Raw genomic sequence first — 24,154 nt, 5'->3', positions numbered from 1 at the left:
CTAAGGCCGGTATTCATAGTCCGTTCTTATATTCAAGATCGTCTTAGGGCCAATTTCACCAAGTCCGGTTAGATGAACCGACGGTTAAAATTAACAAGGTGGCCAACAGAAAATAAAGGTGATGGAAAACCAAGCATTCATATCATTTCAGTTGGAACCCTGCTAATTTTAACCGTCGGTTCATCTAACCGGACTTGGTGAAATTGGCCCTTAATAGCGTTTTCGGACGTAGCAGGTTTAATCGCTTTTATAATGTTTAATGACGTCATTGCATCGTCTCTGCCAATAAAAGGCTTGAATTCATAGTAAAATATAGTGATTAATTGAACCGGGTTGGCGCTATTAAGGGCCAATTTCACCAAGTCCGGTTAGATTAACCGACGGTTAAAATTAGCAGGGTTCCAACTGAAATGATAAGAATGCTTGGTTTTCCTTCACCTTATCATTTCAGTTGGAACCCTGCTAATTTTAACCGTCGGTTAATCTAACCGAGCTTGGTGAAATTGGCCCTAACCCGTTCGTCCGAAAATACTATAAATGTGGTCTTGGGTCGTCTTAAGATCTAATTCAACCAATGAAATGACTGCTTAGCATCTTAAGACCGTACTTAAGATCTTAAATATAAGAACGGACTATGAATACCGGCCTAAGGGTGATGGCCCTCGCACACTAAGGCCGGTATTCATAGTCCGTTCTTATATCCAAGATCGTCTTAAGTGTGGTCTTGGGTCGTCTTAAGATCCCATTCAACCAATGAAATGGCCGCATAGTATCTTAAGATCGTACTTAAGACGATCTTGAATATAAGTACGGACTATGAATACCGGCCTAGATGCGATGAACAATGAGCGATGAGCGATATCCAATGAGCACCGATATCTATACTAAACTAGATTGCTAACTGGGCCTTCGACTTGCGTCGCATGAGATTTCCGGTTGTCTGAGAAAAAGTGGCGGCAGTTCTGTGTGTGTGAAGCGAATCATTCGTGTGAGTTTTAAGAAAATCTTTCTTTCTTTTTCTTATGTGGCGGCGGCGGCCATTTTTTCTCATACATTGGGAATCCTATCGGACGCAAGCCATGCCATTGTTATCGTGACAAGTTAGCAATTAGTTTAGTATAGACATCTATGCCAATGAGAGCTCTGTTTCTTCGGAAAAGCAGAGCTCTCATTGGATATCGCCCATCATTCATCGCTCATCGCATCCAGTATGCGAGGGTCATGACGTGTAATGGCCCTCGCACACTGGACGGGACGAGCGATATCCAATGAGAGCTCTGCATTTTCGGAAAAGCAGGGCTCTCATTGGATATAGCCCATCATTCATCGCTCATAGCATCCAGTATGCGAGGGTCATGCCGTGTAATGGCCCTCGCACACTGGACGGGACGAGCGATATCCAATGAGAGCTCTGCATTTTCGGAAAAGCAGGGCTCTCATTGGATATCGTTCATCGCTCATCGCTTATCGCCTCCAGTGTGCTGGCCCTCTAAATATAGTCAAAACGGTGTACGGTAACAACGGTATGCTATTGCTCAGAGGTTTCCAAGATGGCGAAGAAAACTCAGGCAGAGAAAGCGGCACAAAACGAGGAGACCGCTAAAAGCAACGACGATCCGATGAACGACGATGAGGAGCCCAATTTCAGCGATCCCGAAGGCTTCGTAGATGATATTACCGATGAAGGTGAGCGTCCCGTCATCTTTTTCCTCATCGAAATATTCAACGAGATGACACGTCTGCACTTGTCGCCCGCATTGCGCTGCAAGCATGGCGAATTTTGCATTTCAAATGTGGCATTTGCGATTTAATCTTCAGAAATCGCTCGCCATCTGTTCTGATGAGTCATCACTAATTTCGAAATTCTTCTGTATGTCGAATGATGGAGACAACATTGCTCATTTTCACGCTGATTGCCGATGTAATCTAACCTATAAACATTTCGGAGAAAGTATATAATTTAAAATAAATAAAAGTAGTAAATATACATCTAGATATGTAAATGTGCTGAATAACTTTCTTGAGTTGGAAGAATTTTTACAAAAAGAAAAAAAAAGTATTTCTTATTTTATACGCAATGTATCTGTTTTGATGTTAGTGATTTTATTTCAAAAGGGTGAAACGATACGATAAATTCTGCTTATAGGATACATAGCTTTTTACTTAGAGGTCATTGAGCTCCCAATCATCCTATCTCTTGGAGAAGCAAACCTTGATTCTTATATGAAATAAGTCTATGAAATGTTCTTATATAAATAATTAAAGATGCATTACATTATAAACAGGCATATGAGAAGTAATTACAACTATTAACATATGGTAAAATCTATTTGCATATTAGAATGAAAATATTTTTTTTACACAAAGTATTTCAACCATAGTCGAATAACTTGGCGATTTTGCTATGGAACAGATAGCAGACAAAGCGCAATTAATTACTGTATCAATTAATTATTTCTTTCTACAATTTATAGAACTTACATAGCCATTAATAAATAGTTTAGAGAAATTGCTGAATCAGTATCCTCAGAAATATTATTAGATTAAATAAGAAATGTCTGCAATATGTTTACAAAGTATTTTAAATATTTTTTTATTCTTATATTATATTATGGAAGCAAGTTTTTTGCAATGGTAAAATTTTTGTCATGAACTTGTAGAGTTGCTTGGTGATATCTTGAAGCAGAAACCATCGGAAACAGATGGGGTAGAATCCGTGATTGTCGTGGATAATGTACCTCGAGTGGAACCTGATAAATTGGAGAAACTTCAATCTGTTATCAACAAGGTGCTAGGAAAATTTGGTACAATTGTCAACCAGCACTATCCGATGAATGAAAACGACGGCAAGACTAAAGGGTTAGTTTAAATTGGTCAAAATTGGAAAAGAAGGAAAAAGATTGCAGAGAGAGAAGCTATTTCTTCGAAAAATATTTTATGATCATTATTTCTTTTTTTTCCTTGACAGATACATTTTTCTGGAATACAACAATCATTTGAATGCCCTATCGGCGGTCAAATCCACCAATAATTACAAAATCGACAAATCGCATACATTTAAGGTTAATCTTTTCACGGACTTCAAAAAATATGAGGATATCCCCGAAAACTGGGAACCGCCGTTAGCTCAGCCGTTCAAGTCTGCCAGTGACTTGCACTACCATCTGCTGGAACCGGATGCTTATGATCAGTTTTGTGTTCTTTGTGGCAATGGAGCGGGTGTGTCAGTGCAAATTTGGCAAAACTCTGCACCAGAGCCTACTTTACTTGAAGAACGTAATGTGAGTAGTTTTACTTTTAAGAGAAAGAAAAAATATAAAGTAATAAGCAAATATTCTGATGTAAACTCTCTTTTCAGTGTCTTGCTAAATATATATCACAATTTTCATTTGCTATTTATTTAATATATATAATTGTAATATTAATTTAAGATATAAAAATTATGAAAACTATGATGTTTTGAAATTATGGACTTCAACGATTAAATCTGTTACAACACGATCAAGATCCAAATTAATTTTTTCTGATTTTCCAGCGCTGGACAGAGACATATGTAAAATGGTCGCAGCTGGGCACGTATCTAGCAACGTTCCACAAGCTGGGAGTCGCACTATGGGGTGGGCCGCAATTCACCCAACAGGCCAGATTCAGCCAGCGAGGCGTCGAGTGCATTGATTTTTCGCCCTGCGAGCGTTATCTGGTCACCTACACCCCGCGTACCGATCTCGGACAAGATCAAAAGCGTCTGGTGATCTGGGATATTCTGTCGGGCCAAGAGAAACGATCCTTTTTTCCCGATGGATCTTCTGTCTGGCCAATCTTCCGCTGGTCGCATGACGATAAATATCTAGCGCGCATGGGAGAAGATGTTCTTAGCGTTTACGAGACTCCAGTGAGTACTTGTTATAATAATGTTTCAACACAGTCTCCTGAATGTAGTTTACACAGTTTTTAATACTGATTATTGTTTTGAATTTATTATTTAATTGCTGCTATCGTCATATTTTTTAGTCATTTGGTCTACTGGATAAGAAGAGCATTAAGATACCAGGAATCAGAGATTTTAGTTGGTCCCCAACGGACAACATTCTCGCTTACTGGGTGCCAGAGGACAAGGACGTCCCGGCTAGGGTAACTCTGCTCGAAATCCCCAAGTGAGTCTTTAGTCTTGATTTAGTTATTGATTTAAACGAGAGTGATTTTTCATCAAATAATTTTCGGACTTTCAGCCGTAATGAAATAAGAAATAAGAACCTGTTCAATGTAGCCGACTGCAAGATCTTTTGGCAAAAATCTGGCGATTATCTGTGCGTAAAAGTCGATCGCTTTGCCAAGCGCAAAGAAAAAACGGAACAAAAGTACACGGTAAGTTGAGTTTTAGTATAACTATTTTCGCACGTGTGCTGAAATAGTTTTTAATTAATGTATTTCAGAACAAGAGAGCTCTTCGAAATTTATATCTTGAGAAACAGCTTTTAATGATTATTGTTATCAAAACTCATCCGTATTTTCGCGTTGCAGGGTATGTCGTACAACTTTGAAATCTTCCACATGAGAGAGAAACAGATTCCCGTAGACAGCGTGGAAATAAAGGAGCCGATTCATGCTTTTGCGTGGGAGCCGGTCGGGAGCAAATTTGCCATCATCCATGGGGAAATACCAAGCGTGAATGTCAGTTTTTACGAAGTACGATACGGTCACCAGCCCGCCCTTCTCAGTAAGTGAATGTATAATAGAATCTCCATTATTACCCTTTTTATATTTGATTAAATAAAAAATTTGCCAGTCTTTATTTCATCAATTTAAGTTCAATATTCATAAATCACACTTTTAATGTCCTTCCTGACAGAGAGATTAGAGAAGAAAGCTTGTAATCACTTATTTTGGTCGCCATCGGGTCAGTTTATCGTCCTAGCTGGCCTCACAACGATGGCTGGCGCTCTGGAATTTATTGACACCAACGATTTTACCATCATGAACTCCACTGATCATTATCAAACTTCAGACGTGGAATGGGATCCTACCGGCAGGTAGATTCAAAAGATAGCATCGGAACATAGTATAAGAAAAATGAATAAAGTGAAGAAATATACATTTATCAAGATATTGATTTTACCAATTCTCATTGTGGTTAATTTCAGATACGTCGTCACGGCAGTGTCCAGTTGGAAGACCAGCGTTGACAATGGTTACTGGATATGGACGTTCCAGGGCCGTATTTTAAAGAGAGTCAACCTGACCGCGTTTAACCAACTGCTATGGCGACCGCGGCCACCGACCCTGCTCACCGCAGAGCAGATAAAGGAGATAAAAAAAAACCTGAAGAAGTATTCGGCGCAATTCGAGAGCAAAGATCGCATGCGATTGACACGCGCTTCAAAGGTGCATTTAATCTTTAAATTATATTATCCATTTTTAAACAATATATGTATATTAAACAATTTCTTCTTATGAAGAAATAATTGCATAATTGTAAAGTATATAATTGTGTGTGCGGGGGTGCGTAGAAACATCAATTCTTCTTCGAAAGTTTCAATAGATTTCTAGATAGTAATTTATTTCAACAACTGATCATTTTTATAGGAGTTAATTGAGAAGCGTTGCTTGTTGATGAAGGCGTTTGAAGAGTATCGTACAAAACGTATTGAAGAGTGGAATAATCAGAAGAAACGTCGTCTTGAATTACGTTGCAGTAAGTATATATTAAAAATAATATTAGATCCCTTCCAATATTATATAAATAATTATGGACACCTTTGTGAAATAATTGCATATTATTGCGCTGAGAATAATATTCTTCCAACAAGATTTGAGATTAATCATCGAGCGTGTGCACGTTTTCAGATATCGACACCGACGAGTTAGATTCTGATTCGAAAAATGTAGAAGAGGAGGTCGTGGAATTTTTCGTGAAAGAAGAAACATTTGTGATCGACGATAAATAAAATTTCACCGGATAACTGTTAATTACCGCGCGCTGATTGCTGGTCTTGGAAATCTCTACAAAACAGCGGTCGATTTCCATCTACAAAGTGTCGCAATATTAATCGTCGTCGTTGTCACCATCATCATCGATAATTACAATTGAATTATTGCAATTATCTTGATCTGTGAATCATGAGTGGATTCAACAGACAATCATTCTTGTACTATTACTACTGTATCTGGATTAAAGTCACTTTCGCGTGTTCGACGTTGCGCAAAAAGCGACGGCACCGTAATAATATTAAATTCTATCATATCCCTTACAGGATAGCCCGCGAGAAAATAATTGCGCCACCGAATTTACAGTTTGCTCTGTCTGTTATTAACTTACAAAATAAAATGCTAATTTATCCTTTGGGAGACGACGATTAATTTTTGAATCTTGCACATACAAAATTTAGATAATAAAGAATTCTAAGATTCTATCTAGAATCGTTTGTCAGAAAATCATCTATCAGAAATCATCAGATAACTTTAATTTCCACAACGATTTTATTACATTCTAATAGAGAATTTTACAACTATAGCTTTTGTATAAAACAATCTTTTAGAATTTTAAAAATTATATTACATTGTTCAGAAAATTTGTTCGGATTTTTTGCAACAGTTAAAACTGCAAAATTAAACATTAAGATGTAATATTTAATTAAGAAAATGTATGTAACACTTTCTTACATAATGCCAAACTATTTTTATGATAGCTTGATTACTTCTGGCATGTTTAGTCATTCACAGCATCACATCTGTATCACTCAAATCATCCTTTGGACTTGCATCGCATTTTTATCTTCCTGATAATAAAAGCACATAAGTTGGCGAAAAATGCACTTTTAGATGTCCTATTTATAAATTAATACTGCTAGTATTATTCAATCAGTATGTATGATTTTTTTTAAACATTCTAAAAGGTGTCACAACTCAGAATCGTATATAAGTTATGAATGACGATTATAAAATTCACTTAAAGTTTATTGGCAAAATTTGAACGAATTTTTCGACCAACTCGATAGAAACAGTATTCCAGAGAACAATAAAAATAAAAAAGGATATAAAAATTTGCATGGACAATTTTGTGTAAATAAAATAGGAATTAATTTGAGCTTCATAAGAAGCATATCAATGTGGGATTTTTTACTTATTGCGCAATAATATTATAGCTAAAGTTAAATAAGTTTAAAATACGTAATTTGCCTTCTTATAAAAGACAAGCATTTTCATTTCAAAAATAATAACGAAAGAAAAGTACAATTGCACAGACCCAGGCTGGCGGTATTCTGTCCTGCTGCAAGAAAGTCTTTCTTGTGGCAGGCTTAGCACATGAGAATAATTGCGCCTGTTCCTCGTGCAGCGCGTCCTGCAACTTCTCATTCTTCGTCACCACGGCTATCTGCGTCTCAAGGTCCCTGTTAACTGATCTATAACCTAAGCCATACTTTATTTTTAATATATACTGGACTCTATAAACGTTTGAAATATTGAGGAGATTCATTATTTAATGCGACTTTTCTCCTAATTATTGTACTATTGACCATATTGACGCGCGCGCGGCATCTATAATATAAAAAGTATACTGCAACTATATTTTTTAATAAAATTATTTTGCGTCTATAGTTTTTCATTCAAAGACGATCGCATATAAAAAAATATTAATAAAGTAAGGATTTTCAAAATTTGTTTCTTTGTTTTTAAAGAAAACCATTGTACAATAAGCTGAAAAAAAAGTTGCAATACTTTTTATTGGTGACATCGATATCCCAGTATCTAAGATTAGAACCTAAGATAATAAAAATTTTCTTTACCAAAGTTTGAGGAGCCTATGAGGGTCAACGAAGGCTTTCGCTGATCCGGCAAAGTGTACCAGAGACCTTTGGCGTGGTAAGTCCATCCCGGCTTGATAAACTCCCATAATGTTATTCTGCTCTGTTGATCCATTTTTTCACATAAATCATAAAAAGATTCCTCTATCCTGGTGTACGCCGCCGGAATTCCTCCAGCAATTCCTTTAGCATCTTAAAGAGATAGGAAAATACTATAAGTAATTGCAATGATAAATAATTGTTATAACACTATCTATGAACTCTTTGAAGAAAAATAAATTATAATCCTATAAAAAAAATGCTATACAAAAAGAACGCATCTTTTATAAGTCCTAATTTACAGTATTATATAATTTAAAGTTTGAATTTGTATTAATGACATAACAAAGAAAAAACTTAATAATAACATACTGAAAAAGCCATTGGCAGTGGGATGTGCTGTCAAAAGCTGACACGTTGCTTGGCAATCTCTAAGCAAAGCCTGACTGTAATCGAAAGTTAGATTGAAATAACCGGTCGCTAATCTAAGCGTAGCTCCTACTGGAGCCGTTTGTATAAGCTTCAATGTTATCTCACTGTCGTGATGGACGTCCAGCTGACCCATCTGCACCATTGGAAATATCCACGTGTCTGCATCTGCAACATAAAATGCAACATGAAATATTAAACGATATAATGTAACTCCAGAAAGTAATACTATTATATATTTTTTATTTCAACTATCAGATAAATATTTTTAAATAGTTTTTGTGCTTTGTAAATAAAACTTGTGAAGAATCGGCGCTACCTTCTTTATCGAGACTAGCGCGCTTTTCCATTTCAGTTTGGAATAGCGTTTGTATCCTAGACGCAGCTTCTTGAATAAAAGTTTTTCTAGATCCTTTGTAAGGATGGCAGTTCACAGCAGGATTCAAATCTGTATTACCATCCGGTTGTAACAGAAAGCTAAATTCCATAACTTTTTCGATTAATCTATTATAAAAGTCACAAAGTTCCTTGCAATCTTCGATGACAAAGTATCGATCCTGCCGATTTGTGAAATAATCGTTGCTGAGGTTTGCTCTATATACAAAGTATACATAAAATTTTTTTACTTTATTTTATATTGTACATCCCTAAGACATTAAAAATATGTTGTTACCATTTCTGACAATTCTCAAGATAACATAAAAAAATCGATCTTTTTATCATTTTATATATAAAATTATTAAAATAAAATCATCAAAAAACATTTTCCCTTTTTTCTTGGATCAGCTATTACTAACAATTTGAACAAATTCTACAATTCCTTCATTCTCAACTAATTATCGCGATAAAAACATTCAACCTACCCACTAATGATCAAATCATCATCGATTATGTACAACTTCATGTGCTGCAAACCGACGAGCTCGTTAAAGCGGTCGGGGATCGTCGCTTTCATGACGCCGCGTAGTTTCGGTGTGTGATAGAGGAAAACTTTGCAGCGATCACCGTATTGGCCTTTGAGCAATGGCTCCAGCATCTTCCGGGAGTTCTGCTTGCCCCGTGAACCTCTCATGTAGTCCAGGAGAATCCGCACTTGTATGTTGCCATCACTCGTATTCATTGCTTGTTCTATAACGTTCACCTGCGCCGAGAAACGAGACTTCGTTTTCCGAGAAGCTAGAGTTTGAAAGCTAGAAAATTGATCATTTTTCTCTCTCTCTCTCTCTCTTTCTTCTCAATCCTAATCTTTTTTTCTGTAATTTTATAGTTTACTATTACAGATTTTTTTATTTCAATTGATTGGCTTGACAAGTTTTTTTATTATAAACTTATCTGCCTTTATTATACCTACCAACTCAGTTTCTAAAGGACCGGTACCCAAGTACAACGAGGCAAATGTAATTCTGTTCTTGGCGTGCTTGCACTTCTCCAACAGCGTAGTATAAAACACTTGTGGCTTATGAATTACAGTAATCTGTTGATAAAAGCATTCTTGTTGAAGTAATATATTTACTTTTGGTTATATTTATATGTAATTGCTTTACTTTGGAGCCATTCACTGGAAAGACAGGAGCTACAGTACGCAGCCAGGATAGTGAGCTCATCTCCTGTTGTGCAGAAACATCCAACTCTCTCAACTTTTCGCCGTCCAGCATTGCTATTTGCGCTTTGTGTCTGACAAGCAGTGGATCTGTACAGCGAGTCTTTACTTTGGCTATAGCGCCTAGTAACTTTGGTTTGCAAAACCTAAAACACATATGCATGAATAAATATTAAAGCAAGAAAAATGTGTGTGTGTGCAAGTGTATATATATATAAGAAATATTATTACATAATTATTACATTAGTAGATTATGACATTATAATTATATTGTTATATGTTGTTTCAATATAATTATATATTTGTTACTATCTATAAAATAAAATATTATTTTATTCATGATAGTAATATCATTTATATCATAGAAATTATTATGTACTGTTTACACATAGTAATATAAATCCTGTATTTGCACAAATGCCAAAAAAATCTACCTATGATTATTTGTCTTATATTATATTATTACCATCATTATTTGTATTACATTATATTATTACTGTATCATTATTATTTATACAACGTGTTAAATGTCAAATTTTGATTTGAAGGTTATGCTTCATTAACCTGCGAATTTACGCGAAAAATGGCATGACGCACTTCGAGCAATATTAAAATAATTCGCACACCGTTTGAAGATTCGCAGAGCCGAGTTGTGCATGAGGAAACGTCGTCCAATGCAATCATAAGTAATAAACACGAATAAACAATTATTTACGCGCGCGATTTTCGACCTTTAATGTGATTTGTATGTAACTTGAAACTTGAACTTCCCTAAGGCCGTTGCACATGAAAAAATTTTAGTCATAACCGCAAAGTTACAATTTCATGTGTTCTCATGATCGAAATGAATGAACGAATGAGTGATGACAGTGTGGCCGCTGACTCGTGAGCACATGAAATTATACCTTAAGGCCGTAAACAAATCAACCAATCACAGTTAAACATTTTTATAACGTTGTTAGAATGTTATGATTGGTCGATTTGCTTATGGCTTTACGATTACGACTAAAACTTTTTCACGTGCAATGTGTAATAGCTTTTAGTTTCTTTTCATTTCCTACAAATATTGAAGAACAAAAGAGACATTTATAGCTTATAGAACGTGCAAGAGAGGACAAGTCTTGAACTAGAGGAAAAAAACAGAGAGGAAGCTTCTCTCTACTTGAACTCGAGGGTGCGAAAATTCGAGGATTAATTTCATATAAAAAATGCAACATACATACATACACACACGCATATATGTGTGTGTATGTGTGTTATGTATATATACATATATATATTTTTTTCATCGAATTTATTTAAATAAGACTTTGAACGATATCAAAGGATCAATCGTTCTATTTTATATATATAAGTTACTTAACATACTCTTCCTCCAATACGAATATACATACATAATGATTTTAATATTAATGATAACATGCTTATAAGTGGTTTATTTTAGATCTTCTACGTATTGACAACACTTGTTTCTTCTTTCATTTATCATTTTCGTACATACATATACACAGACAAGCTCACTCTCTCTTTTTCACATTCTATCAAATTGTAAAGGTTTATCGCTTCAACAATGCCTAGCTAGCTATTCCATCGTTATTTATAATGTACATACATACGTCATGGCATCTCAAGACATATGGAAATGCGTGATAATCCTCCTTCGCTTTTTCCTTTACAAATTTAAAAATCATTCGCTTAGATAAAAGTTAGTAGTAGCAATAAAACTATTTTTTCTCAACTAACTACATGATGATTAATGATCAAATTTTCGAACTAGATTCTGCTATAAATCATTGAATATGCCAATAGTAAATTTTATCTTCAAGATTGATACGATATTTAAAATCACGGAATCCGAATTTTAAAAAATTGCACGAAATATTGCCGCGTCCAAAATCCAAGTCAGAAGAAAATTAACTTTGGATTCGAAGATATATGTTGTCAATTTTCAACTGCTTGCGTTGCCTTATTCATACGTACATATGCATACATATAAACATACATACATACATACATACATACATACATACATACATACGTACATACACACACACACATAACTATATTCCATTGTATTAAATAAACGCGTGTATACATGGTATTAAACAGTTCATATACGATTCAAAAAGTTCTGCAATAAACATTATGTAAACATGTTTACAATAGTTTAATTTCATTATACATTTAGCGCTAAATCTTTGTATGTAAAATATATATAAAATAAATTTTTTTTTTATGTTATATATACATATACATATACACACACACATTATATATTACAAATAAAATTATATTAATTAATAAATCGTCACGATATGATCAAGTTATTATTGACCGCGATTGATATGCCGCTCATGCATGAATCTGTTTATTGCACAAATAAAATCCAAGTCATATTTAGCGCTAGATGTAATGCTACACACAGAAGAGTGAAAGCAAATCGATGAAGCGTACGATGATACGAATACGCTGAAAAAATTTTTGACGCTGCTGATCTCATTATAGATTGTATATAAACGGTTTAAGCCAAAGTATCTAATCGCGCTTTATATTTCATTACATTCCTATCCTATTGGGGGTCGAGATTGGCATACGGCATTCGTTTCTCTCGCAAAAGAGTTCCGTTGAAACTGGAGATCACAAGATTCCAAGATAGTAATAAGATCCGTAGCTCACTAGCTCGTAACTATTACTGCTGCGTGATTCTGAAGACCGGTCCGATCCTGAGGAAGAACCTACGCAATACCGATCTGAGCTCGGGCTTGAGATCGAAACACATGACTTCGCAGAGGGAGGGATAGCAAGTGGAGGCGTGAACCGCGAAGCGGTTGTCGCTCATTTTCAGGATGCGCGTGAGCAGCAGCAGCAAGATCGGCGTCCAGGCTTCGCGATGAGCCTCGTTGGCGAGCGCGAGGAAATACTCCAAGGCCTCGCACGCCACCTCGACCAGCCGTGCCTCGACCTTGGGCCAGTCCGCCCGATGTGCTTCGTCGCTGTACATTTTGAAGAGGATGCGTAGCGCGCAGGCAAGCGACTGCGTTTCCTGTTTCAACAAGTTCGGTTTCACGTTACCGCGAAAACTGGCCTTCCACAGTACGTTGCGCTGTTCGTGATTCGAGTTGAAGTTCTTCGCGAAGCGATGCGATCGCAGCAAACATTCCACTAGCTGCAGAAGGTGGTTAGTCGTCAGAGCGCAATACATGCCCTGTTCCTCCTTCTGTTGATCGGCGGTGGCCCTATAGATACGATGCATATTGCTGTGAGTATTGAAAAAACAAAAAGTACCAACTTGTTTGAATCGAATTATAATCAAACGTAGGCTAGCGATCGAGTAAAAACAATGAACATTAATTTTAAAAACATCGGATAGGATGTCAATGTAGATATATATATAGGGTGTCCGGTAATAGACGGATCTCGTGTGCAGGTAGAGCGGGTTAAACCGAGTAGAAAAGTCCTGTTTAGAAAAGACCATTTTGCGATCTTTACAATAATTAATAAAATATTAATTAAAAAAGATCGGCCAATCCGTACGAGTAGAAGCGCGTGGCGAAACAGTGGGAAGGACGTTCTTCAAAGGACAATAACTATGTACGAGCGGCGCGTAACGCTGGAGTCGCTGCCGCTCATACATAGCCATTGAAGAACGCCCCTCCCCCGGCTCGCCACGAACTTCTACTCGCACGGATTGGCCGATTTTTTAAAATTAATATTTCATTAATTATTGCGAAGATCACAAAATAGTACAGGATTTTTCTACTTGATTTGACCCACACTAACTGCATACGAGAGGCGATCCGTCTATTACCGGACACCCTGTATATTGATGCCCAATGCCAAATTCTTTAATTAAATCTTGAAATCTTTAGAATTCAGAAATATCTTTCAATTTTTTTATAGCTATGAATGTGCGAACATAGTAACAAAACACTTACTTAACAAGCTCTGACGACTTGCCGTTCAGCATGTCGGCCTGTGCGAGCGCCAAATTCTCCTGATCCTCCTTACGCGAGGTCGCCGGATAAAAGACAACATTGTCGATAGTCTGTATCAATTCGAGCTGAACTATACACTTAATTTGCAACGCGGAGAAGAGCTTCGCCTTCGGCAGGGACTCGGTGTTGAGGCTCTGCGCGCTATTGCTCCGCTTCAGGATACCAATATGGAGGCCGTCGGACTCGCCAGTGATCACGTCGAGATCGGACTCCTTGTTTGGCGACTGCGGTTTCCATGTGAGTAGAGCGGACGGCAGGGTACTCTCGAAAATATCCAAGACGCACTGACAAGTCTTCTCCCAGGTTCGCTCGTCGAACTTGATACCGTTGCTGATGACCAGATTTTCCAGGCAGTTAGTGCCCGACCGAGCCAATTGCTCGTTGTCCTGTTGAACGCACCAGAGAAGCTGGAAATACAGCTGCTCCAGCAATAAGGGACCCAAAATATCATAAAACTGTGAGAAAACATCTACAATGGCGTACAGTGCGTGGTTACACGTTGTCGTCATCCACTCGGCTTTCTACAACATTCAAGATTCAGATGCTCCAATCACTTATCATTTCAAGAAAAAAACAAGAATAAGCCTGCTTTTTTCTTTGCAAAAGCTTATTTTCATTTTTAAAGGTACAAACTCGTACAAACCTCGGTATGCTGTTCGGGCAGTTTCATGTTATCGAAGATTCTGAAAAGAACCTGGAAGAGATCCTTCCACCAATGAGGTTTAAAGGACGCGCCGTGAGTCTTGACGACATCAAAGAGTACTGTCAGCGCGCGCGTCCTAACATCCAGCTTACATCTGCTCACCACGCAGGATAATTCAAACAGTAATGGAAACCATCCTCTCACCTATAAAAAAAAAAAAAAAAGACAAAATAGAAACAAATATATTAACATCGAGCAAAATATACGAGTGAATATAACGTTACCCAGGCTCGATCTTCCTCCGAGACCATCCCGCTGTCATCCATCATACCTTCGGCAAACAGATTGGGATTCGCATCGATATAGGACGCACAGGAACGTATCAACCGTATGGCCTCCATGCTGGTGTCCGGAAAAGATGCGTTGCAAGCGAACTCGCTCAGACATTTGACAGCGTCCTGAAAGGAGTCCACCATGATGCTGAAGTCCTCTGCATACAACTCGTCTATAGACACATCAATTCGAATTAACAACGATAATAAAATTCATCAATCAATTTGGGAGATATCATTTTGGAAGATATAAAAATATGACTCACTAATGATTTTGCCAGTCATGGAAAAGGCCAGTTCGACGACGGACTCGTCACGATCGCTGGCCGCATGGTGAAAAACGCTGAAGATATTCTTCCAACCAGATCTGATATTGGGTGCCTGCGAGTGAACGATTTGCGCCACGCATCTGACGACCATGTCTCTGATCATGGGTGACCTGAATTAGATTAAATTATTGGTCACATTACACATACAATTGAATTACAGATACATTATGTTAATTATGTCAAATTAAATATAAAGTAAATCATTAATATTAAGTGAATATCAAGTTAAATTACCTATTCTTCTTCATGATGTGTTCAAATGGCCTGAGAAAGTCCTTTTGGAACCTGAAGTTGGCGAACTCGCCCTTCTCAATAAACTTTGTAGCCAGTTGCCTCAGAGAATCCACGGCGAAGAACGCGATATCTTGCCGAGGACTACATCCTACCCTGTCGAAATGGTCGCCAAGTACTTGCCAGATCCTGGACCATTGCAATCTAATACGACCCATATTATAATACGAGATTTCGACAATCTTTGTGAGAGAGAACATGCGTGGTTGTGTAGGGTGCGCCAGCTCCTCGAGAGAGACCTATGATAATGAAATATTCATTATTTAATTTTATATCTAAGACTTGTACCAATTTAATATAAAGAAGACAGACTTGGCAGAGAGCTTTGACGAATTCGACAATGGCATCGCCATCAAGCCTCGTTGAACCGGTAAAGATACGATCGACGGCTACGACGACGCTCTGCGAGCTGGTCTCGCCGATCGACTCCTTTACACTGGGGTCTAACGAGCTCAGATTGAGATTACTGGTTTGGTGCGAACTGGCAGAATGCGCGAGATTGCCAAAGTTTGCCAACGGCGATGGGAAATGCGGCTTCGATGGCGGGCCCAGCAACTGCGGTCGTACTCCGGTGCCAATCAACTGTGCCAATTCCAACTGAGAAATGCATTTGACGACGTCGAGCCACGAGCTCCCCAGATAGTTGCCATCGGTATGCGCTACCGTGATGAGGGTTTTAATGGTATCGATATTTTTCGCCTTCATCTCGGTAATAGGCGAGTTAGCCGTCAGCAAAGTGAATCTCGCCAGCGCCTGCACATAAGCATCGCGCTCAAGGCTCATGTGAAAAATGCAGGCAATACGAATAGCACACCTGTAGAGAACGTTACAAATAAGTGATATAATATAAATGGTTAGTTACAAAAGGCAGTATGTGAAAGTTTTCATTCCTAAAATATTCTCTCACCTGATGCCATCGAGGCAAAGCGACGCGATCTCCGTATCGTCGCAGTCCTGCAGGCCGACGCTGAAGGCCGCGAGAAACGGCGTCCAGGCCATCTTGAACATGGGGCGCACGTGTTCGAGATGTTTTGCCGTAGTGAACGGTGCCTGAACATGACTGACAGATTCCATCAAATTCTTCGCCGCTGTAGAGATTACCTCCATCTCCATGTTCCATAGCAATCGTCGCTTCTTCTCGCTGGAGATCAGCTGTTTGCCGGCAAGCCGGCTGTTGTTGGGGTTCGACTTCATCTTGATCTCGTTACCGGCGATTTCATCATAGATTCTAGAAAGGTATTCCTCGGGAAGATCCTCATTGTCGCTAATACGCCGGTTAAGCCTGGACGGACAAACAAGATAAAATAGAAAAGACCCTTTCAATTTATACTTAAACAGACAATTAACAATAAAAATAAAATAAGTAATGAAAACTTCATATCACATTACAAACTTGATATCAATATAAATTCCTCTTTCACAAAACATAAAAAGAGAACGCACGCACGCGCAATTTCGTTGTAATCAGTTTAAAATGTATTGTACCTAATATACTGTTCTTTGGTCATCTTATTCTTAACTTGCGGTGAGTGCAAATCAGTGGTCAGCATTATGATTGAGAAACCGAGAACATAGGCTGTATCCGCGCTGGTGAAGAGGCCATTATTGGGGTTGCACTCACAATAGCGGCTGGCAAACTTCTCCATCAGCCGGTCGATCTTCTGCGCCTCGCCGGGCAGCCGAAAGCCTTCCAGAAAATATCTCAGCGCGGTTACTAGATCGCGCTCAGCAAAATTCATCTGATCAATGTAGTGGTACATTACCTGCACGAGTGAAGTAAGATCAGATTTTGTTACATCATTCCGTAATTGATTATATAGAAAAATTTAAACAATATCCTAAATTGATTACCGAAATAGTTATCGCTTGACAATTGTTATTAAATATTGTCACATATAGCTTATATAATCTTTACATTCTCTGTTACCTGATTGTGATTATGATCACCCAGAAAGTCGCCGATGGCGGTCTTATCGAGCCGTTCGTCCAGATGCAGCCATCTAGCCACGTCTTCTGGTGAGGTACCGAGTAGCCCCTGCTCTTGCAGATACTGCACACCCTTGCCGGGTTTCCGGCTGAAAATCTCAATGCCGGTCTCCCACACCTCCTTCTGCTGTTTTTGTACCTCGTATTGTTCCGGCGAGTCCGGCACCTCCTTGTTACCGATCAGACTGGAGTTGGCCGACGAGAGACTGCCGGCGCTGCCATAGCGCGGCAGCGGGGTTTCTGGCGCCGGGTCTGGTGGATCCGAGAGTGGTTGCTGATCTGCCGGCACGCTCGGGTTCACATACAGATCTCGGCTCCATTCCACCATGCACTTCAAGATGGAAACGAGACATTCGAGACCACGAATACGCATGGATTTCTCCTGGAAGACGCAAGTATTAAAAACTAGAAAATGGCATTGTCTCTCGATAAAGTGTCCTCTTTTTTGAATAACCCATCTATCCTATTTTCTCTTTCTCCTTCTATCATTGCTTGCAACGCACCTGATTCGGTGACGCACCGAGTTCCAAGGCTTGGCGACCCTGGGCGATCTTAGAGAGATCGTTAACGAGTCGTTCAAAGAGATTCGCCGCGGAGAGATCGCAATCGTAGTTGACGTAGATGTCGACGACACTCTGGGCATCCGCGCAAATTCTCGTGAGCGCATGTATGACCATCCATTTATGCTCGAAGGAACTACTGGAGGTCTCGAGAATGTTCATAAAGATCTCCTTAAAGAACACTTCGATCTGCATCTTGAGATGCACTTTAAAACGCGCAAGCAGTGCCAAGAACAGCGCCAGCGAGAGCTCAAACACCTCCGGTACTGAGGATACGCCATTCTTAGACAACGCGACGCATAGATACTGTTTAATGGCGATGACGAACATCTCGTTAGAGCGCAATACCGGGCCAGCGTTCTGCAGGATCCCTAGGAGCAACTGCAGCGACAAGATCTTGGACCGAAGCTCGTGCGATCTTGGGTCAGGTGTGCCGTCCGGTAGAGGTTTCATCGACAGTTTGCAGAGAGCGCGAAACACGAGAAACGCGTCTTTCTGCAGCACGTGGGTGAACTTGGCGGTGACCATGTTGTCATTCTCGGCGGTCGCTTCGTCGCCATTGTCCTCTGGACTGCCGTTCTCTAGATTGACTTCCTCCTCCAACGGCACCACCGAGTTTACCACATCATCGAGAATACCCTTGACAATCGTTTGAGGATCAACGGTGTCGGAGGCATTTTCCGCGTTTAGTTCAGCCTCAGCCTCACCGTTCGCCACAACAACAGCCTCCTGCTGCTGATGCTCCCCATCGATTCTCACATTCTCCTCCTCTGCCTGAGTCTCCATCCGTGCAAAGATCACGTTGATCATTTGCGTGAGGGTCGCGCGGGCGGTTGTTTGGTTCACCAAGTTGCGTGACGCCAAGTAAACGTTGTAAACGGTACGAATCGTCAATAACACCGTGCCTTCGTGCACCTCCACATGTTGGCTCGTCATCACAGTCAGTAGGGCTTTAATAATCTGCAGCTGCACGCCCTCGTCGGTCTGCGGACCAGTGAAGCAGCCACAGATCGTTTCGACAATGCGCACAATCAACAACTTGTTTGGCTCTGTCGAGTCGGGCACATTGCCGGTGAGATGGCCGTACGCGATCAACTTTTGCAGGCAGTCCAGCGCGGTCACTACAATCCTCGGCGACTTGCTCTGACATGCCAACTCAAACGGTAGAAAGTATTTCTCCGCTGTGATGACGTTCGAGTCGCTTTTGGGCTGTGGAAGGGCGTTTGAGGTCACTTCTTCGCCTTGCACAACCGGTACATCTTTGATCTCGTTGCGGAGGTCCTCTGCAAAATAGAAATACGTGAATACAAGTATAATCGCGTGTAACAACTATGTACATTCTTGGAAAAATCTTCGAATTCTCACCGAGTGCGGATTCGCAAGATTTCCTGAGCTGCGAGAGATGCGATCTCTTGACATCTCGATCGGCCAATATCTTCTCCAAAGCTCGAACGATAAACATCTCTCTAGTTTTGGAGTTATTTTGCATCGTCACCACTCCCCACGCTGCGGTGGAGAATCTGTGCTCGTTTAATGCTCGTACCTCAAAGTGTCAACATCGAAGTGGACTAGCAAACAGCTGTACATGTAATTATCTCGGACGTCCATCTGGCTGCTCGCCAACATCTTTCACTGTTTAATTTCTATCCTATGCGCAATCTCTCGCTGTGAATTCGAGAACGTCAAAGATTGCTAGCAGAATAAACTAAATAAATAAAACTCCGCGCAAGCAGAAGGTACGAGATTACTCACCTACGTGAAGAGACGACAATCGCATCCAAGTTTTCGAGACGGTAACAGCACCGCGGCAATGCAGTTTCCTCGAGAACGATCTACAACATCACCCGTCGGCGTATCTCGGAATAGACGTCAACCGACATTTACACACACACGCACACAAACACTCGCTCGCAGCTCGCAGCTCGTAGGCTCGCACTGTGACAACCGCTTGAACGTAACTGCGGATGACGACAGCCTCGAACTCGAACGCTCGAACCTCGAACCAGTGACCAGTGACCATCGACATATAGAATGGACTGCTGATGCAAGAAATCAGCAGTACTGCTGATCCAATCAGGCTTTATTAGAAAGAGACGGAAGTGATCTCATATTATCTGCTTCTCACTCTACTCGTACGACTCCCCTTCCGCTACCATCAGCAGTCCATTCTGGGTACCGATCATGTAACTTTTCCCTAAGGTGGAAATGTGAAAAGTGAAAAATATTAGCATTGAAATCAATGGCAAAATTTTTCATTTTTCACTTTTCCGCCCTAGGGGAAAAGTTACATGATCGATACCATAGACATAGTATATCTAGACCGAGTGTTGAGGAGTGGGGGCCGATGCCCACGTAGAAAAGGACCATTATGAACAAAAGCATTGTAATCCTAGTGTTAAACTTTAACGGTTCCGGCATAAATTAACAGTTACGGCCTGCATAAATCAGCCTTTAAGGGCCGTCTACAATGGCAGTAACAAGGCTGTTTAAGGGCATTCTACAATGGCAGTAACAAGGCTGTAGGAGTAGGAGAGTATACTTTTAAGAGCAAATGGGAATTGCCCATTTCGTTACTCCCCGTCTAAACATCACTAAAAACAGTATACTCTCCTACTCCTACAGCCTTGTTACTGCCATTGTAGACGGCCCTTTAGAGTGAAGATTTTCGCTTGTTTGGATGAAACATCTCGTAGTTCTCATACATTTTCGGTAATTGTTGATAATTGAACGGCGATAGTTCAGCTGTTCACCGCAACAACGCCACCTGGCGGCGCAGTCCTTAGTTCGCTTTGCAATTGTCACGATCGTGTTTGCCGCCGCGAGTCGCGAGTCCCGAGTCCCGAGATTGCACGCATTCCGTCAAAATCTCTATTTTTCATTCATTTCTTTCATCTATACGTCGAGTCACTCTCAGCGCGATTTTCTCATCGTGGACTTTTTCTTATCGTGTTCTCTCCGGACGCGAATTCCGCGCGCAGCTTGCGACGATCGTCGTAGTGTGGCCGAAACAAGATGGCCGCCGCCGCGGCCGCCGCGCTGCTTGACGAGCTTATGGGCCGGAACAGAAACGTTTTGCCCAACGAGAAGCCCAAAGAGCTCAACTGGGAGGATCCCGAGGTGAGTTCATCGTCCGATGCTAAAGACATCTCCACGAAAAATTTTGATCTGTTTTTCGCAGAAAATTTTTCAAATGCTGTTTTGTTAACCCTTTACCTCGACAAAATTTTTTTTTTTGTTTGCCGTTTCCGTTCAAGTTTCCAAATAACGAGAACGTATATGATCAAATATTCCAAAGAATCAAGTTTAAAAAATTCGCCATTCTTGAAAATTTCCTCAAATTAATTTCAAAGGGAATTACGAGAATGAAAAAGTTTAATAATAATAACTATTAGAGAAATTAGTTACAATATATATTAGATATAGTTAAGAGACTGTAAGATGTAGAAAATATGAGAAAAAAGAGTAAATATACAGTTTATAGTTATTTATTTTTCTTGACAATGTTACAGGAAGATTCTGAAAACATAGATATTATTCTTATATCTTATTTGTACCTTAATCACATCTTTAATGATTAATGTTTTTGCACTTTATATTTATCAAAGCTTATCTATTGTGTTTTAGTTTTGCAAGCTGTATTTGGTAAAGTTCTGTCCTCATGATCTATTTGTTAATACAAGAGCAGACTTGGGTGCATGTCCCAAGGTACATGACGATGAAGCTAGAGAATTGTTCGAAAAAGCACCATATTCGTATCGTAAGCAGCAATATGAGGATGAATTTATTAGGTACTGTCAAAGCATGTTGAACGAAGTGGAGCGAAAGATCATTAAAGGAAAGCAGCGATTGGCACTGATTGGGAGAACAGAAGCAGTAAGTTTTTCATTACAAGATTATAAATACAAAAATTATGATTCAATGCTTTGTGTACAGCCGACGTTAACCCCGGCGCAAACGCAAAGGAATGAGGAGCAGATTGCTCTGTTGACAGAAAAGATAAATAAATTAGTGGAAGAAGCCGAGCAGAGTGGAATTCAAGGCAATGTGGAGCAGGCGCAGGGCCTAATGCGTCTTTGTGACCAATTGAAGGAAGAGCGCGAAACCCTGAGAAAATCCAACGACAATAGCCATTACAATCAAGTGAGTTTGTAGATTGATTATTTTGATTTATATGAAAGTTACAATTATCATCTGTAATAAATTATAGATATTATAATTTATGGTAACAAAAGAATCTAATAAAAAATAGTGAATATAATGCTTTATAACTTGCGTTTATACTAACTTTATGAAACTCATTTGTAGACTGCTGAACTAGCGGCCGCGCAGGAGAAACAGATGGAGGTGTGCGACGTGTGCGGCGCGTTCCTTATCGTGGGCGACGCCCAGCAACGGATTGACGATCATTTAATGGGAAAACAGCATGTGGGCTATGCGAGACTAAAAAGTGCCCTTCAAGAAATCATGGTGAGGATAGATTTTTTGCAACATTAGATGCGTCTTTGAAACTCAAGATGAAATTAAAATCGTTTGCGTGCAGAACAAACGCGAAAAGGCGCGCGACGAGAAGGAGCAGAGGAGAGAGGAGGAACGAAAGCAAAGAGCACGAGCGAACGAAGAGCTCGACAGGCGGCGGAGAGATGGCGACAGAGATAGAGATCGCGACAGAGACAGGGACAAACGTCGAAGCAGGCGAATAGATGATGATAAAAACCGTCACGACTCTAGCAGTCATAGGTGAATCGTTTTACAATAGATTACTTTTTTATTATATTTTGATAAAAACCGACATCTGACGATACTCGAACAAGTCAATCTAATGGAGAGATGTTACTGGTTACAGAAATTCTGGGCACAGAAGTAGAAGTAGATCGCGAGAAAGACACCATCGGGACGAAGATAATTATCGACGTCATGGTCGAGATAAGGGTGAGCTATGATTTGATTCTTCTAATGTGTGTGTGTGTGCGTGTGCGTGTGTGTGTGTGTGTGCGTGTGCGTGTGTGTGTGTGTGTGTGTGCTGTAGATGTCGAACTGTGCCCGATAATCGCAATAACAATAACAATAATTTCAGGGAATCGCGATCATCGGAGCTCCAGCCATCAGAATCGTCGCCGTCACCGCTCGCGAAGCCGAAGTCACAAGTAACTTCTCTTGATTGGTTAGTGAGTGAGAAATGAGCCAGGTATGCACCAAACAATATAACCATATTCGTCTCAATTACTGTACAGGTACTCTCTCGATCCAGGTGAGTTGCCATTCCGATGCACATAATACATATACATGATAATATAATCTGTGATGTTTGAAGCGCCGCGTAAGAGTCACAGCAAGTGTTCGTTTCACACTCTCTTTCTCTCTCTGAAATACACTCTGTCTCTCCGCCTCTGTCTGTCTGATCTCCCGCCAGAATAATCGAACGTTATAAAACTATTTGCCATATTGTTTCATTATCTTTAAGATTTCGTGATTAATGGCGCACATTAGATGTGAATGAATGTTAAACAAACAATAGCAGTGGATAGAGTAACGGATACACTTATCATTGTATAGTGCCTCTGCAAAGACACAAAGAATTTACAACAATAATCTAACTTATGATTAATCTCTTAAGGTCGAGAAAGTTGAATTTATCCGTTCTCTTGGCCAAATTTTTTTAGTTAACATCAGTCATACTATCGTTGCGATATTACCTCGAAAAGAGTTAAAAGGTTTCGAAATTAATCTAAATTCTATTTTTTCGACTCTATAAATTCGAGAAAGAAAAAACTAAATATATTTTTTTCAACTTTGACTTTCTTGCATTAAAAAAAAAAAAAAGAATCGATAGAAAATGCGAAAAATTCTTTAATCGCATCGTGCGGAAATCAAATTTAACTTTGACACATAACTCCGAGCATTTCCGATTATTGTCTGTGGAGCAAGCTGGGAGAAGGTATATCCTACGGCTTGCTTTCGTCGATCATAATTCTGTATTCGAGCGGCAGAAGAGCGTAAGTCCAAGAACTCGTTTTTTTCCAGGAGAAGCCCGTGAAGGTTCCGGAATTATGGATGCGTGCATATTCAAGATGAATTAAATATAAGTGTGAAAAAATGCAATCAGGTTGAAACTCATCTAAGATAACATATATACGTACACAGATATATA

The 24,154-nt window shown here is 39.6% G+C and overlaps 4 protein-coding genes across 13 annotated transcripts in view; 2 read left to right on the top strand and 2 right to left on the bottom strand.

The window, feature by feature from the left end:
- Positions 1-1,516: 1,516 nt before the first annotated feature.
- LOC115238781 (eukaryotic translation initiation factor 3 subunit B) lies at positions 1,517-6,341 on the top strand. Its single transcript, XM_029812854.1, has 11 exons — positions 1,517-1,686; positions 2,661-2,859; positions 2,969-3,281; positions 3,536-3,892; positions 4,012-4,154; positions 4,230-4,365; positions 4,522-4,717; positions 4,850-5,030; positions 5,142-5,382; positions 5,584-5,692; positions 5,845-6,341. The coding sequence occupies exons 1-11, from the start codon at positions 1,551-1,553 to the stop codon at positions 5,943-5,945; spliced, it is 2,112 nt and encodes a 703-aa protein (XP_029668714.1). The 5' UTR covers positions 1,517-1,550; the 3' UTR covers positions 5,946-6,341.
- A 129-nt stretch (positions 6,342-6,470) lies between these two features.
- On the bottom strand, positions 6,471-10,710 carry LOC115238782 (CDP-diacylglycerol--glycerol-3-phosphate 3-phosphatidyltransferase, mitochondrial). Of its 4 annotated transcripts, none has more exons than XM_029812855.1 (8): positions 10,497-10,710; positions 9,815-10,016; positions 9,622-9,744; positions 9,134-9,411; positions 8,590-8,864; positions 8,214-8,438; positions 7,785-7,994; positions 6,471-7,407 (listed from the first exon to the last, which is right to left on the bottom strand). In XM_029812855.1, the coding sequence occupies exons 1-8, from the start codon at positions 10,526-10,528 to the stop codon at positions 7,205-7,207; spliced, it is 1,548 nt and encodes a 515-aa protein (XP_029668715.1). In that variant the 5' UTR covers positions 10,529-10,710; the 3' UTR covers positions 6,471-7,204. The 4 variants fall into 4 exon arrangements, with proteins under 4 accessions (XP_029668715.1, XP_029668717.1, XP_029668718.1 ...); XM_029812857.1 differs by having other exon boundaries at positions 10,337-10,709; XM_029812858.1 differs by having other exon boundaries at positions 10,435-10,709.
- Positions 10,711-12,118: 1,408 nt separating this feature from the next.
- Positions 12,119-20,171, bottom strand: LOC115238780 (brefeldin A-inhibited guanine nucleotide-exchange protein 2). Of its 3 annotated transcripts, none has more exons than XM_029812852.1 (13): positions 19,759-20,171; positions 19,372-19,698; positions 17,950-19,289; positions 17,388-17,828; positions 16,946-17,223; positions 16,368-16,742; positions 15,773-16,274; positions 15,404-15,699; positions 15,107-15,279; positions 14,793-15,013; positions 14,509-14,712; positions 13,806-14,386; positions 12,119-13,127 (listed from the first exon to the last, which is right to left on the bottom strand). In XM_029812852.1, exons 2-13 carry the CDS (start codon positions 19,493-19,495, stop codon positions 12,560-12,562), a joined length of 5,103 nt encoding a protein of 1,700 aa, XP_029668712.1. In that variant the 5' UTR covers positions 19,496-19,698; positions 19,759-20,171; the 3' UTR covers positions 12,119-12,559. The 3 variants fall into 3 exon arrangements, with proteins under 3 accessions (XP_029668712.1, XP_029668710.1, XP_029668713.1); XM_029812850.1 differs by having other exon boundaries at positions 19,372-19,671; XM_029812853.1 differs by lacking the exon at positions 19,759-20,171 and having other exon boundaries at positions 12,560-13,106; positions 19,372-19,495.
- Positions 20,172-20,528: 357 nt separating this feature from the next.
- Positions 20,529-24,154, top strand: part of LOC115238804 (luc7-like protein 3) — a 10,848-nt gene continuing 7,222 nt past the window's right edge. For 2 of the 5 annotated variants that reach the window (XR_003884549.1, XM_029812894.1), the window contains exons 1-7: positions 20,530-21,123; positions 21,631-21,879; positions 21,940-22,146; positions 22,312-22,473; positions 22,547-22,743; positions 22,850-22,935; positions 23,081-23,191. Coding sequence is in view for 4 of the 5 variants with exons in the window: in XM_029812894.1 (XP_029668754.1) it covers positions 21,019-21,123; positions 21,631-21,879; positions 21,940-22,146; positions 22,312-22,473; positions 22,547-22,743; positions 22,850-22,935; positions 23,081-23,154 (1,080 nt within the window). In the remaining variant the exon portion in view is untranslated. Of the gene's footprint in view, positions 21,124-21,630; positions 21,880-21,939; positions 22,147-22,311; positions 22,474-22,546; positions 22,744-22,849; positions 22,936-23,080; positions 23,192-23,237; positions 23,572-24,027; positions 24,110-24,154 lie in introns of those variants that run through there. The other 3 variants (XM_029812895.1, XM_029812897.1, XM_029812896.1) reach the window with 3 other exon arrangements.

The sequence above is a fragment of the Formica exsecta genome, unplaced genomic scaffold (assembly GCF_003651465.1).
Source record: "Formica exsecta isolate Colony F162 unplaced genomic scaffold, ASM365146v1 scaffold36, whole genome shotgun sequence".
In the NCBI taxonomy this organism is placed as follows: Eukaryota; Metazoa; Arthropoda; class Insecta; order Hymenoptera; family Formicidae; genus Formica; species Formica exsecta.
The sequence above is the reverse complement of the archived record's forward strand: the minus strand, read 5'-3'. Positions and strand labels throughout refer to the sequence as shown.

Excerpts from the sequence above, each read along its gene's own strand:
- LOC115238781 (XM_029812854.1), top strand. The coding sequence starts at position 1,551 with ATGGCGAAGAAAACTCAGGCAGAGAAAGCGGCACAAAACGAGGAGACC. Across the intron at positions 4,366-4,521 it reads AAACGGAACAAAAGTACACG|GGTATGTCGTACAACTTTGA; the intron begins GTAAGTTGAGTT and ends TTCGCGTTGCAG. Across the intron at positions 5,383-5,583 it reads GATTGACACGCGCTTCAAAG|GAGTTAATTGAGAAGCGTTG; the intron begins GTGCATTTAATC and ends TCATTTTTATAG.
- LOC115238782 (XM_029812855.1), bottom strand. The coding sequence starts at position 10,528 with ATGCACAACTCGGCTCTGCGAATCTTCAAACG. Across the intron at positions 10,017-10,496 it reads GCTCTGCGAATCTTCAAACG|GTTTTGCAAACCAAAGTTAC; the intron begins GTGTGCGAATTA and ends TATGTGTTTTAG. Across the intron at positions 8,439-8,589 it reads CGCTAGTCTCGATAAAGAAG|ATGCAGACACGTGGATATTT; the intron begins GTAGCGCCGATT and ends TTTATGTTGCAG.
- LOC115238780 (XM_029812852.1), bottom strand. The coding sequence starts at position 19,495 with ATGCAAAATAACTCCAAAACTAGAGAGATGTTTATCGTTCGAGCTTTG. Across the intron at positions 17,829-17,949 it reads TCGGTGCGTCACCGAATCAG|GAGAAATCCATGCGTATTCG; the intron begins GTGCGTTGCAAG and ends TGCGTCTTCCAG. Across the intron at positions 15,280-15,403 it reads CACATCATGAAGAAGAATAG|GTCACCCATGATCAGAGACA; the intron begins GTAATTTAACTT and ends AATCTAATTCAG.